General features: G+C 39.1%; 1 protein-coding gene and 1 pseudogene across 2 annotated transcripts in view; one reads left to right on the forward strand and one right to left on the reverse strand.

Annotated features, from left to right (window-relative positions):
• LOC308419540 (actin, cytoplasmic 2-like) overlaps window positions 1-15,654 on the reverse strand; it is a 1,056,985-nt pseudogene that overhangs the window by 675,961 nt on the left and 365,370 nt on the right. The window lies entirely within an intron of this gene.
• The window catches only part of COG5 (component of oligomeric golgi complex 5), a 301,631-nt gene that overhangs the window by 217,201 nt on the left and 68,776 nt on the right, over window positions 1-15,654 (forward strand). The window contains exons 13-14 of the mRNA XM_080915234.1: window positions 3,832-3,993; window positions 6,560-6,659. Coding sequence (XP_080771360.1) covers window positions 3,832-3,993; window positions 6,560-6,659 — 262 coding nt within the window. The remainder of the gene's footprint in view (window positions 1-3,831; window positions 3,994-6,559; window positions 6,660-15,654) is intronic.

Genomic DNA, 15,654 nt, shown 5'->3' on the forward strand with positions numbered 1-15,654 from the left:
TCCTTAGAAAATTGGACATAGTACTACCTGAGGACCCAGCTATACTACTCCTGGGCATATACCCAAAGGATTCTCTAACATATAACAAGAACACATGCTCCACTATGTTTGTAGCAGCCTTATTTATAATAGCCAGAAGCTGAAAAGAACCTAGATGTCCTTCAACAGAGGAATGGATACAGAAATTGTGGTACATTTACACGATGGAGTACTACTTATTTATTAAAACAATGACTCCATGAAATTCCTAGGCAAATGGATGGAACTTGAAGCTATCATCAGAGTGAGGTAGCCCAGTCACAGAAGAGCACTCATGGCAAGCAGATACTAGCCCCACCCCCCTCCAAAAAAAAAAAAAAAAAAAAAAAGCTCAGAATACGCAAGAAATTATCCACAGAACTTAGAAGGCTCAAAAAGAAGAAGACCAGGGGAGAACAAAACAGGGGAGGAAATACAAGGTCAAATAGAGGAACAGGGATTGAAGAAAAGATCTACAGAGACTGCCTCACCTGGAGAACCACTGCATATGCAGCCACCAAACCCAAGCACTATTGCTGATGCCAAGAAGTGTTTACTGGCAGGAACCAGATATGAATGCCTCCTCAGAGGCTCTGCCAATGTCATACAGATACAGATGAGGATGCTTGCAGCTAACCATCAGACTGAACACGGGGACCCCAATGAAAGAGCTAGAGAAAGGACTAAAAGAGCTGCAAGGATTGCAACCCATGTGAAGAACAACATCATCAACCAGCCAAAGCACTGAAGTGGAGAGGGTGATTGAGAGAGGGAGCACCTTCATGGAAACAAGTTGATGGGGAGGAGGGAGGGGATTGAGGTGGGGGAAAGGGTATAGCAGTGGAAATGTGAATACAAAGAATATTTAATAAAATTTAAAAATATATGTTTGTTAAAAATAAAAATATGTAAATTTATTTTACTAATGTTTATTTTAATGGAAAACAAAAAGGGACATTATGTTTTTCTGATTTTTGTTTTGTTTTGTTATTTTGTTTTTAGAGACAGTGTTTCTCTGTGGTGGAACTCTGTAGATCAGGCTGCCCTCAAACTCAGAGATCTACTTGCCTCTGTCTCTGGAGTACTGGGTTCAAAGGTGTGCATCATCACCCAGCAAACTTTTGTTCTTTTAAAGTAAATAAAGTGAATCTACTTCTTGTATTAAAATAATAGGAATATCATGGCAGACAAATCAAACTACAAATAAACTAAATAGAATGTGCCCAATTGTGGTCTGCTGCATTGGTCATTGAGACTGAACAGCCGAAGTCAAGGAACTGTGTGGGTTGGGTACTAAATGTAAAAATGGTTAATGACAGTGCTTTGCTGTCTCATTACTTTTCTATCACTTACTATTGTCAGATGCTGAGATCATGTAAAAACTTGTGTGCCTGATCTTCTCCCATGTATGTCCATGTACCATTTGCGTGCCTAGTGCCTATTGTGGTCAGAAGAGGGTCTTGCATCTCCTGAAACTGGAGCTACAGAAGATTGTAAGCTGCCATGTAGATTGTGGGAGTCAAACACAGGTCCTCTGAAGAGCAGCCAATAATTTTAACCACTGCACACGACTTCTTTGACCTGATGTTTAACTTGTTATGTATCTCCTTTACTAGAACTTTACTAGGCTAGTGAACTGTTTTGTTTGGTTTTAACCCAGTTCATTGCAGAATTTCCATGTTCATGAAGAACTTGGCAGACTGCAGAAACTTAGTGATATTTGGAAGAAGATAGGAAAGGGTGGTACATACAGAAAATCACCTTATCCTTGAACTTCACCTGACTCCCTTTTCACTAGACTGTAAAACACTCCTCACCACTTACCAAAGTGCCTGGTGCATGTTCCCATAAATGAGTGACACAGCATCAAGTGATGACTAGAAGTGTGCTTCAGGAACTAAAGTCCGACCTTTAGACTTGGAGGTTGACAAGAAGGTTGAGAAGAAGAGAGACTGTTGCCTCTACACAAAGAGCAGGTCAGGTGTTGTCAAGGTCGGCATGTGAGATGGAGGGAAGTTGTAGAAATTATATAAACCTGACCTGGAGTTTCTATGGTGTAAGACCCTGAGGAGTCTTAGCTCAGGAGAGCGACCCACAGAACACAGTAGACCACTGCAGTGGGGAGAGGTCTTTATTCCATGTACATGGGGTTGCTCATCAACCCCAAAGTCAAAAAGCACACATCTTTTATACTTTTTTGTGAGGGGGGTGAGCCACTATTTTACCATTGGTCAGCAGTATAATTTTCAGAAAGAGGAGAGGCAGGGGAAGGAAAAAGGGGAGAAACTTTGGCAGTAAGGTTGTTGACAATTTGCATTCTCCTTGATTCAGTACAGGGAGGGGTAGGGGAGCTGGTCCTAAAGCAGTCATTTTTCTTTTGTCTTAACTCAGCTTGGTCAGTATAGCTTGACTGTCCACTAAAACTTTGTTTTTACATTTTTAGAAACTTGCTTATATATTTCAAAACTTTGAGGAGTGTTGTCCTTGTTTTGTTTCTCAGAATTGGGTGATTAGAGCATGAGCTAACTTATGACATGCGTCAGGACCTGGAAAATCTCTGAGTCTGACTTTAACCATTTCTGTGTCTTTAGGGTCTCACATTCTAAGAATGGGGTGTTTTGTAAAAGTCTCAGAGCCCCCCAAAACCCTTGTTTTTTTACATCATCTACCCTTTCCGAAGATCATTTAGTTCCCAGATAAAAGATACACACAACCTTTATATTTACAATAAACTTTAAACAGCACAAGGAATGGTCTGACACCTACCCTCTGTGCTATTAGAATCTACTTTCCTGTTGATAATCTTGAATTATTACACTGTCTCATCTGGGTTGCTCTTAACTCCCATTGGCCAGCCTTCAGGGCCACATATTTTATGGCTTACCTAACTTGTGGCAACTTCTCTTCCTCCTCTACTTTCTCCTCATGGTTTTCCTCCAACCCCAAGCCCTGAAAACCTAAACCCCACCTATGTCTTTTCTGCCCTGTTGTTTGCTTTTGGCATTTTTTTTAACCTGTCAGAAATAACTTAGGGGCAGTGTCACCTGGATCTATTTATAGACTGGAGGTCCTGGGGGCCCACACTTAGCATTACAATAGACAGTAAGAGAAAACCTCAACAGGAAATTTATTTTCCAAGGAGAAAGAAGATAGTGGAAAGGTTCCTGAAGGGATTGTGGGGAAAACGTGACAAGACAGGCACATTTTTAATCCTAGGAATAAATAGTTCTTAGTAGTGAAAGGCCTTTGCTAGTAACACTGTGAGGCCCAGTCATTGACTGCCCAATGGGCCTGCAGAGATGGCTGCGGTCAGAGAATGGCAAGGAAGACTTTCGTAAGGACTGCACTTGAGAACGTTTATGCTGTTACAGGACGCCACAAACATTTCATTATTTCTATCGTTCTTGCAGTATTCCAAGAATGGAAATCTGAGGAAGGTCTACCTCCATGCCCTGGCCCTCAGTTTGTAGGCTTTATGGAGGATAGTAGCTACCTATGAGTTAAAAGAGTTGAGCTAGTGTGACAGGAATCTGTGGCTGCATTATGGGCACACTTTGTTCTTCTATAAACAGGCTAGAAATAATAGGCTGATGCTATATATATATAGCAATTGGTTTCAGGGGACTGCCAATTCAGTGCATACTATACTAGATAGCTAGCTTTACACTTAAAAATGTTTATGTGATCTTTAATAGACATCAGTTATGGAGCATATTTGTAAAAGTGCTTATAACTTTTTAAAATAAATTTTTATTATAACTACAGTTTATAGCTATTATTTAACCTTAAAAAATTTTTTTTTTGTTCTCACAGTCCAGAAAAGGCGTTGAAAGAGTCACTGCAACCTTATGAGGCTGCTTATCTCTCGAAATCTCTATCACGACTCTTTGATCCCATCAACTTGGTTTTTCCTCCTGGTGGACATAATCCTCCTTCTTCTGATGAGCTTGATGGGATCATTAAAACTATAGCAAGGTACGTATTTCTTGTATAATGGCTTTCTAGGCTACCTACCATGTTCGCTAGCGGCAGTACATTTTAAATTTATCTCAAACTAGTCCAGTGATTAGGGTTTCAATTAAGTTTAGAACTAAGTACTCACATAATGCTTGAGATTCCAAGTAATAAAGCCATTTAGATACAAATATAGTGTATATAGTGTAGAAATCATGTTATAGTAATTTTGTATATTAGCAAAATAAAACTATCCATAGGCACTTACTCCTCTCACTTTTTATTATTACACAGGAAAACAAATATAAAATAATCATACAAACTGTAAAAAAAAAACTGAGATATGCATAGAGGTTTTAACCAGAAATTACTTCAGGACAAAAACAGGCCTAATTCTTCTGATTAGCCTGCTGTGTTCAGTACTTTAGGCTTTCAAGGGAACGAGACAACTTAAACTCAAAAGGGAAGGCATTTGACAGAGATTCTTCCTGAGTAGCTGCAGAAAAGGGCAGTTATGCTGTTGGCTTCAGAGGTATTTTAATAAGATTACAGGTCAGCCCTCAGTCTCTGTCATAGCTGCTAAGTTGTCACACTTTTGTGATTTACATTTTGAGGAGCAAAAGCAGTGGCTGAGCAGTCTAGAACTGAGAGAGGATTGCTCAACTTTTTCTCAGACTACAAGGCTGAAGATGGCAGTTTACAGACGTAATGCTTATATGCGTATCTGCAGCTGTGAATGTCCCTATACTGTGCTTCAGCTGCCCTAGACCTTCCACCATATACTTGGACTTAATAAAGTCTTGACTGTATGCTTCCCACCTTCATGACTATTCCCTGCTTAGTGTGTTTGTGGTAGGAAATGTGCTAATTCCACTTGATCTCTGTTACCTAGTTCTGTAAATGTTAAGGATGTTAATTAACAAGGGTAACAATACTTTAGTGAAATATCCTCTGGGGTTTAAGAATGCTTATGCCTGTGTTTAATAGAATGTAAAAGTGAGCAGTCTCAGTACTACATGTGTTGGGGTAAAGGAATTGCCACACAAATCATTCAGATACTGATCTCAGTTAAACATTGCTGGTTTAATACCCAAAAACTGATCATGGAGGATTGTAGCTCCAGACTTAGAGCCTGGGGGTGGTGGCCTCAAACAGGGCCAGTTTATAAAGGCTAAAACCACAAAAACCACAGTGAGCAGGTGCAGGAAGTGCTACCCGGTCTCTAACTTATGCTACTTTAGACATAACAGTTCATATTGGCCTGTAATTTGATGAGTAGTAAGAGAAGCTTATGATTGTATAATTACTTAAGATTAACAAGCTCTGGGATAGGGGTGGGGGTGAGGGATGTGATCGGGGGATTCTCGAGGGGAAACCAAAAGAGGGGATAACATTTGAAATGTAAGTAAAGGAAGTATCCAATAAAAAAACATACTTTAAAAAGATTAACAAGCCTTATAACATACCAAACATAACAGGGTATGTGGTCAGCATGGCCCTGCTCTGAGTCGAGTTATTTTTTTTCTGTGGCAGTGACTGGCAGGCACATTGCAGCAACAATATGAAATACCTGGCAGCAAAGGCCAAAATGGCTGCAGTTCTGCTAGAGAGACAGACCTCAACAACAGGAACGGGCATTGTGTCAGATGCTAGTGTTCTGTCAAACTCCTCCAGTTTCTGTTTGGCTTGGTTTGTTTAAGACAGACTCTCAGTATGTATGTAGCTCTGCTTGTCCTGGAACTGTCTATATAGATCAGACTGTACACACTGACCTTCAATTCATAGACATCTCTTCTTGCCTCCAAAGTACTAGGATTAAAGATGTGTGCTACAAGTCCCTGGGTGGCTTCCTTTAGCTTCCTTAAAACTTTAATCTGGTAAATGTGAGAATTTTATGCATTTGGACATCAGAGATAATACATTTTTTGTCAACACCATATGGTTTTCATGAAATTTTTAACTCTTGGTGGTCTTCTTTCCATGGTTTCTGGGAAAATGTCCTCTTTCCTTCTACATACAGTCAAATCAAAGTCCTGTTAGTTCACTGTTATGTTGATAGTGGATGTGGAGAAATAGTTCAAGAATTTAAGATTCAGAACATTAAAGTTATAGTCCCATGCTCTTAATGTATCTATTCTTTTCACAGCAGAATGAGCTGGCATAGTTTATACAGAACCCAGGTGTCTTTTATGTCATATGTAATTTATATGTTTAGCCTATGTTTCTCCAAAGTCATCATTTTCATTCAAGAGCTGTCACTTCCTTGCAGATGTCTGTGACATGCAATGCCTCTAATTGCACTCATCAGTATTAGCATGAGTGTACACAATTTAGTCTCTTAATAATATACTGGAACCCACACTTGGCTTGCTTTTATTAACGTGAAACTGATCATTAACAAAGCCATTTTTTCCTAATGCTTAATTTAGGGAGAAAAATGAAGCATGTAGCCAGTTCTTGGAAGCAATCAGAAAAATCTATATAAAGATTCAGTTTGTTCTTTAGTGGGTTTCAGGTTATGTGATGCTGATTACTTTGTTGATTAAATATATTGATAATAATTAAATTCTGCCTTTGTTTTCTCCAGTGAACTCAATGTAGCTGCTGTTGATGCGAACCTCACATTAGCTGTGTCAAAAAATGTGGCGAAGACCATCCAGTTATATGCTGTGAAATCAGAGCAACTTGTAAGTGGTGTCCTTTTATTTATAAATTTTAATAATTTGCCTAAAAATTGTTAGTTATACATTCCTTGAATGACCATAACTAATATTATAACAAATGAAATAATCTCTTAATACTTAAATCTGTGTTGTTCTAATTGGTTTTATAACAACTTTTAGAGTAGCATGCTAAGTAATTTACATAGACTGGCCCACGGTGGTAATAATATTATGAAGCCTCCTACTTTCAGTTTCCAAATTATGTTTGCTAACATGGTGCAATTTTCCATTCATTTGTTCTTATAATCTTGACAAATAATTTAGAGGCATTTTTTTTCAAGCTTTGTTCATTAAAAAGAAAAAGTTATACAGGGTCATGGGAGCTGTGTGTAGGCAATCAGATAACTTATTGTTCTTTTAGACCTTATTTATAAAATGTTTATAGTTTTAAAAACACATACACACAGAAACATGGTATATTACGATAAGTAAAACTTGATATTGTGCCCAGTAGAATTAGTTGTAGCTATTCAAGTGTAGCAAAGAAGTCTTTAGCAAAGGATGCATGTGATAGGAAAGAGCCAGCCCTGCCCAAAAGCACTTCACTTTTTGTTGAGGGCAGATTGAGGGATAACAAAAAGGCAATAGTCATAGAATATATAACTTGAATAAATGTAATAATGACAAAAGACTTTAAAAATGGAAACTATGTTAACCGAGGTGATTGAATTCATGCTATTGGTGACAATCTGTGGATTAAAATCTCTATGTTCTCCCTAACAAATATTGAAGACAAATAGAAAAATCATCATTTCCATATTTAATGAAAACAATTCTTTCTTGAAATAGTTTTACTTTTTAACCTTCATTTTAGTGGATAAGGGATGCCTAATCATTAAATAAAATTACAAAGAATAGCCAAGTTGCACACCCTCAATCCTGGCTCTCAGGAGAAAATGACAAGCAGTTAGATCTCTTGTGGGTTCTAGGCCAGCCTGGTCTACAGAGCAAGTTCCAGGACAGCCAAGATTACATAGAGAAACCCTATTTTAAAAATAAAACAAGTCATTTATTTTAAAACATTTTACTAAAAATCAAAGTAACATCCCTGTGAGCTCCTGGAGTGCGGTAACCCCGTCACAAAAGAACACACATGGTATGCACTCACTGATAAGCAGATACTAACCCAAAAGCTCAGAATACCCAAGAAACAATTCACAGACCTTAGGAAGCTCAAAAAGGAGGAAGGCCAAACTGTGGATGCTTCAGTCCTTCTTAGAAGGGAGAACAAAATACTCATGGGAGGAAATTCAACAACAAATAGAGGAGCAAGGATCAAAGAAAAGATCATTCAGAGACTGCCTCACCTGGAGATCCATCCTATATGCAACCACCAAACCCAGTCACTATTGCTGATGCCAAGAAGTGCTTACTGGCAGGAGCCTGATATGGAAACCTCCTCAGAGGCTCTGCCAGAGTCATACAGATACAGATGAGGATGCTTGCAGCTAACAATTGGACTGAGCACAAGGACTCCAGTGGAAGAGCTAGAGAAAGGACTGAAGGAGCTGAAGGGGTCTGCAACCCCATGGGAAGAACAACAGTATCAACCAACCAGACCCTCAAGAGCTCCCAGGGACTAAAACACCAACTAATGAGTACACATGGGAAGGCCCATGGTTCCCGCTGTATATGTAGCATATTTCTTCTGGCATCAATGGGAGAAGAAGCCTTTGTTCTGGTGAAGGCTCATTTTTCCCATGTAGGGGAATACCAAGGCACTGATGTGGGGGGAGTGGGAGGCTGGGAGTGGGAGCATCTTCATGGAAGCAAGGGGATGGGAGAGGGGGAATGGGAGAGGGGGAGAAAGGGTTAGCAATTGAAATGCAAAAACATAGAATATCCAATAAAAATGATAAAAACAGAAAACAATATATGTTACCAATAAAGACACCATACATGCAAAGTATAAGAATGTTAGGACCGGGAGCTAGAGAGATGGCTCAGTGGTTTAGAGCACTGACTGTTCTTCCAGAGGTCCTGAGTTCAATTCCCAGCAACCACTTGGTGGCTCACAGTCATCTTTAATGGAATCTGAAGCCCTCATCTGGTTGGTCTGAAGACAGCTACAGTGTACTTATACATATAAAATATATATTTTTAAAAAATCAAAATAGCATATTCAAATTATGACTTTTTGCCTGTAAATAACACTGCCATCTTATTTTGTGTTTTGACATATTTCCTTTTTTATTTTAAAATTATAGTTTTTTGATTTTTTTATGTATGTGTACATGCCCACAAGTACACATATGGATGCATGCAGGCTACATGTGCATGTAAAAGTCACAGGTCAGTTCTTTCCTGTTACTTGGCTGAGGCCGAGAGCACCATCCTTCCTGTGTGTCCCATGTGCTTCCTTCTTCAGTTCTCTCATGGCTTTTTACAACAGTTCCACTAAAAGCATTCAGAGGGAAACACAAAGTTTTTGGTTGAAGAAAGATTGGAAACATTTTAAAGTAGAATAAACCACTTAGGGTATAAAAGGAAATGTTGATAAGAGATTTGAGATGAAAGCAACTCCTTAAAAAGGGATTCTTTTTATAGTTTAAAATATAAAGTTCCAATTCACAACATTGAAAAGTGACAGCAGTTGATTCGTGGTTGAAATGGTGAAATCAAACCAGACTAGAAATTCAAATTTAATGGGTATGCATTCAGGCAGGATAGTTTTGAAGGTCTTCAGAGCCTACCTGTACTTCTCTAAATACTGGGAATTTTTTGTCTACCGACACATGCTAATATATGGAATTACTGCTTTAATTTATATCAGGAAAAAGGCTAATAAAAAGGATTTGCAAGTTGATTTTTAGTGTTCTGTAGTGTAGCAATATGTAACAAATACTTGTGACATGTTACAGGACCATGGCATGACTTAGTAGGTAAAGTACTTACCCTGAAAGCCAAGGGCTGGAGTTCCATCCCAGCTCCCACACAGTAGCCTACAGGAGAGAGGGAGACAGGCTATCCCTAGAGCAGGTTGGCAAGCTGGATTTGTCAAGTTGTGAGCCCTAGATTCAAGTATTCCAAGTGAGAGATGCCACTGTGTGTGTGTGTGTGTGTGTGTGTGTGCGCGCGCGCGTGCGCGCGAGCGCGCGTGTGCTAGAGAGTGATTGAGGAAGAACTTGCTGCCTGCCTTGGTCTCCATGTATGCATACATACACATACTTGTACTATTCATATCTTTGCACACAAACACTGACACATGCAAGCCCACATACTGAAGTACATATACACCATACACTGATACAAACACAAAATACCTTTACATTGTTGTATTATTAATAGATGTTTGTTTACCCCTAATATTTTGTTGTTATTTATTATCAAATGTATGTATAATGTAAGCCTGTATCTCTGTAAAGATGAATCTTTAAATCCTTTCTTAACAGAGAATCCACCCTTTAGTTTTTTCTTTGATTTCTAAACCACACTCACTTGTCTTGACTTGCTCTGTCATCTGGTCTGATCCATGCCCTTGACGAACTTACCATGTGTCTAAGTCACGCTTGCCTTGAGGAGACACCATGACCAAAGCAACTGTTTATAAGAACATTTAACTGGGGGCTTGTTTCCAGCTTCAGAATTTCAGGACATTACCCTCATCGCAGGAAGCATGGTCGTGTGCAGGCATGGCGCTGCCGCAGTATGGACTGTGCTTCGATCTGTAGGCAGAGACTGCGACTGGGATTGGCATTGGCTTCTCAACCTGTAAATCTTACCCCAGTGACACGCGTCCTCTAATAAGGTCACACCTAATCCTTTTAATCCTTACAAATAGTGTCATTCTCTGATGAGTAACCATTCACATATGTGAGCCTATGAACGGTATTCTTATGCAAACCATCACACCATCCCACATGTGGCACTTACAGGTGTGTGTCATCATATCTGCCTCTCAGAAAATTTATTTTTTAATAATTTTTATTGTTGTTACTTGTGATGGTTGTGCACATGCATGTGTACAGACACACATGTGCCATGATGTGTGTATATGGCTGTCAGAGGACAACTTTGCAAAGTCAGCTCTCTGCTTCTACCTATCCCTGTATCCTGGGGCTGGAGACGATTGTCAGCCTTATGTAGCAAGCTCCTTTTTCTGGTGAGCCATCTTGTTAGCCCCAAGAATCCACTTTTAAGGATACAGTGGGGTCACAAAATAACAAGTAGATAATATTATCTACTTGTGGTAAAGCCTTGGCCTGTGCCAGGTCATTTGCATGTATTTCACAGTGATCCTAGTTTCATGAAATGGAAATGCTCATGGCCAACACTGTAGTCTAGAAATCCAGCCCGAGAAAAAGTTAGCAGTGTTGACATTGATATCACGAGAGGAAAAGCCCAAGCAAGACCTGCCCAGGTTCAGTACCCCAGTGTAGGGGATTGTCACCGGGAGGTGGGAGTAGTGGTGGGGGGGATTGGTGAGCACCCTCGAAGCTTGGGAAAGGGGGAAATGGATGGGGACTTTATGGAGGAGAAACTGGGAAGGAGGATAACATTTGAAATGTAAATAGAAAATGTCCAATGAAAAATAGTTTCAAAAAAAGAAAAAAGTGGAAAGTCAGCAAACAGGTGTAGCAGCCGATATCTAGACTAAGCTTTAACAGCATTCACTTCTAACATACATGTTCTATAAAAACTTCATATTGTACACTCATCCTGTATGTGGTTTACTTACTCACTTTACAGTGTGATAGGGTTCTATATAAAACACTCATGTGATTTACTTATTTGTGTTACAGTTTGGTCTCTCTGCTTCAAAATTGTTAGATGATATTATTACTATTTTAACTTTATAATAATTGGGTTTTAAACTGTGTGGGGTAAGTATGTTTGTATATGTGTCCACATATGTGGGTCCAAATGCCCATACGTGTGCATGGTTGCATGGGTGGGTGTGGCATGCATTTGGAGGCTGAAGATTGACACACGTTAGGTGTCTTTGATCACTCTCCCCCTTATATCTCTAGGCAAAGTTTCTCTCACTGTACCTAGAGCTTGCCATTTATGCTAGTCTGTTTAGATACCTTGTCCAGAGATCCCTGGTCTCAGCCTCCTGAGCTTTGAGATTACAGGGAAACCACTACATACCCCTAGATTTTATGTAGGTTCTGAGTATCTGAATTCTGGTCTTGATTCTTACACAGCACTAAGCCATCTCTCCTGGCCCTATAATATTGGGTTTTCACACAAGAGCTCTAACACCCTTTGTTTTAAATGTTTATTGCCTATATGTAAGTATATACATATATCTTAGTTTGTGTGTGTGTTTGTGTGTGTGAGTACACAGTTTTTATCTAGACAGGTTGAGACCAAAGGTTGATATCAGGTGTCTGCCTTTCTTTATTCACTCCATTCTCATTGTTTTGGGGCTAGGTTCTCTCAATAAACCCACAGTTCCCTGATTTAGCAAGATTCGCTGGCTAGCAAACCCCAAGGGTCAGCCTGTTGGGAGTGTAAGCATGTGGTTCTGTGTCAGACTTTGTACATAGATGTTTGGTGTCTGTACTCACCCCTCATGCTGGTTTGGCATGCACTTTGTGAGCCTAGCCATCTCCCTAGGCCCTCATACTGTTTATTATGTGCTTTCCAGAGTTCCTCATATAAATATCAGCTTCCTGGATACTCCTGTTTAAAGAGACCAGTGCTGTTTTGGTTGTCTTCATTTACATTTTTTAATTCTTTTACACTGGTAGTAATTGTGAGTGTGATTAGTTCACTTAGTAGAATTTTGTGTTCAGAATACATGTGTACACACAGGTTGAGACTACAGCTCCAAGCCTGGCTTGGTAGCACACTCCTCATCACTCTCATCACAGCCCGTGGGAGGCAGAGGCAGGTGGATCTCTGTGAGTTTGAAACCAGCCTGGTCTACATAGAGTTCTGATAACTATATAGATAGATCTTGTATCCAAAACCAAACAAAACCCAGCAGGAATATACCTCAGTAGTGGTGTATCTGTCTAGTTTATATAAGGCCCTGACTAAACAAGCAAAAACACAGGAAAACACACACCAATATATTCTTTTAGGTATATTATTATGTTTTTATTGAACTGGACAAATTCTTTAATATTAATGTACTAGAAATTTGTACATTCTGAACTAGGAAAAACATTGTAAAAATCTTTACAATGTTGAAATGAATGTTTTTCTCTATCTTCTATGTATTAAAAATTACTTAAAATATTGTTTTAATATGGAACCTCTATAGAATTTTTACATGTATAAGCATTGCAAATATTTATAATTAAGAAAATTATAAGCATATATACTAACAAGTATTGTTTTTAAAGGTGAATTATTGGGATTCTTCAGCACTAGTAATTTCAAGGCATGAAATCTAGACTCTTATTGTAAATGTCAAATGTTTTGAACTGTGAAAAGTACATGGGCATATAATTAAGTTGTAGACCAGTAGAGGCAATAAGAGAATGACATTTAGTAGAAGGTTTCCATTTCTGTGAAGGTCAGCAGCTTTATATGAAGTCAGTATTTCTAACCACAGGGTTTTGTTTTAAAGCTTTGTAAACATGTACTTTGTTTCACAAATAATTTCATAAGTGACTTGAAGATTTGACTTTGATTCACTTTGGAAGGAAAATTGTCTTATTATACGGTGATATAAAGTGACCAGAGTGATTTTAACATCATCTATATGATTATCACTCTATGTTGTAGAATATCACAGTGATCTCTGCTGTCACACACACAAAAGAGCAAAGGGAATCTTAAATTACTGGGAAAAGTTTAGTGTGTACATGAGCAGTTGTGTATCCTTGGGTTCTCAAGCCAAAAGCACTCTGCCATAATGCAAACACACTGGTCACTTCAGGTTAATGATCCTCTTGAGTGTCAGACAGCCTTCCAGCTTTCCTGTCCTTGTTTTATCCTGAACTATTTTAAAGATCATAGCTTTCTGACTGGCTTTCCAGATTTGTAAGTTCTTGATTTTCTGGAAGCTATGACAGATCAGTAGAAAACAGACTGTTGGCTTGTCTAAATTTCAGAGGGGTGTCCTGCTGACAGAGAATGATGATAAAAACGCTTATTCTCATTGCTAAGTAGTTTCAGGAGGAAATAATCTAAAATTTTTCTTAAGCACTATTGTGCCTACAGTTCTAGCAGCTCAGGAGGCCAAAGCAAGAATACCCTTTCATCTCACAAGTTTTAAACCAGTTTGGGCAACAAAGTATTACCCTTCTCAAAAAATAAAATTGAAATTTCAGTAAAAGTCTGCTAGAGTTTTGTTAGTCAAGTGTTCCAAGTTGCCATAGGACAGTCGTGTAACAGACAAGCTGGGTGGCACTCATTTCCCAGACTGTGAGGATCAGAGTGCGTGGCTTCGCTGGGCTTTTTCATATGGTGGCTGATTAACCGTAATCTTAGATTAGACTGTTCTGCATGTTTGTAATTTTGGCAGTCGGCTTGCTTCATGGGAAATAGTCCTGGGCAACAAACTATCTTGGTAAGTTCAGCTTACCAAAGCAGCTCATCCACATGCAATGTTCAAGGGTTTGGGCAGTCTCTGCAAATACCAGAATAAGCCAAGTAACCATCAGTATGAAGCAAATCCAATTCAACACAACTCATTTGCTTGGTATTGGCAGTTTATTGTGAGTGTATGTAAGTACAGTGGGGCCTTGCTGTCTATGTATAGAGAGCAGCCTTTTTCATTGGCAGCAGCTTGGGTTTGGGAGTTTCCATGGGACCTCTTTGGCCAACTCAATTGGATGAAATCCAGTTCAGATACTGAAAGCGTTCCTTGGTGACAGGAGGTGGTCAGTTGGGGGTCTCCCTTATTATTTGAAGATGTTCTTAGGATCACCTTTACATATTTTAGGAAGCTTCTCCTGCACTGAGTTTTCATGCTACCCCTCAAATGCCCCTCAATTTTAGCTAACTTTCCTCACATCCTTTTCCTTAGTTTCATATTTTCTCCCCCTCCCAACCTGATCCTTCTGATCTTGCGTTTTTCACTCCAGACCACCCATAAAATCTATTGAATTTTCCCTTTTCAGAAAGATCCATGGTCCCCCCCACTAATCCCTTCCTCTATACCTATTTTCTCTGGTTCTATGTATTATAACTTGGTTATCATTTATTTAATGGCTAATATCCACATATGTAAAAATTTGTCATATTTACCTAAGTAGGTCTAGGTTAGCTTGCTTGGGGTGACTTTTTTTTTTTCTAGTTTCATCCATGTGCCTGTAAATTATTTCTTTTAACAGTTGAGTTACACAGCTCCATTGTGTAAATGAATCACATTTTCTTCATTCTTCTGTTGAAGGGCATGTAGGTGGTTTACAGTTTCTGACTATTGTGACTAAAGCAGCAGTGCACATGGTTGGTCAGGTGTCCTTGTGGTAGAATGGAGCATCCTTTGGTTATATACCCAAGAGTGATATAGCGGGGTCTCGAAGTAGATCAATTCCCAGCTTTCAGAGGAGCTTCCATATTGATTTTCATAGTGAGTTTCCACATTTGCGTCCTTGTCAGCAGTGGATGAGTGTTCATTCCCCTTGTTCCATATTCTCCCCAGCATGAGCTGTCACTTGTATTATTGAGCTTAGCCATTCTGAGAGCTGTTAGATGGAATCTCAAAGTAGTTTTGATTCGAATTTCCCTGATGACTAAGGATCTTGAACATTTGTTAAGGGTTTCTCAGCCACTGGAGTTTCTCTTTTGAGAATTTATGTTTAGGTCTGTATCCCATTTTTTAAGTGGGTTCTTTGTTTTCTTGTGCCGTTTTTTAGTTTTTTATATATGTTGCGTATTAGCCCTACGTTGGATATACAGTTGGTTTAAAAAAAATCTTTTTCTATACTTTATGCTGCCACTTAGTACAAATGGCAGTGTTCTTTGCAATGCAGAAGCGTTTTGGTTCCATGAGATACATTTGGTGCCTGGGCTATCAGTGCTCTGTTCAGAAGCCTTTTCTCTGTCAGTGTGTCAG

The sequence above is a fragment of the Micromys minutus genome (assembly GCF_963924665.1).
Source record: "Micromys minutus genome assembly, chromosome: 1".
Classification (NCBI taxonomy): domain Eukaryota; kingdom Metazoa; phylum Chordata; class Mammalia; order Rodentia; family Muridae; genus Micromys; species Micromys minutus.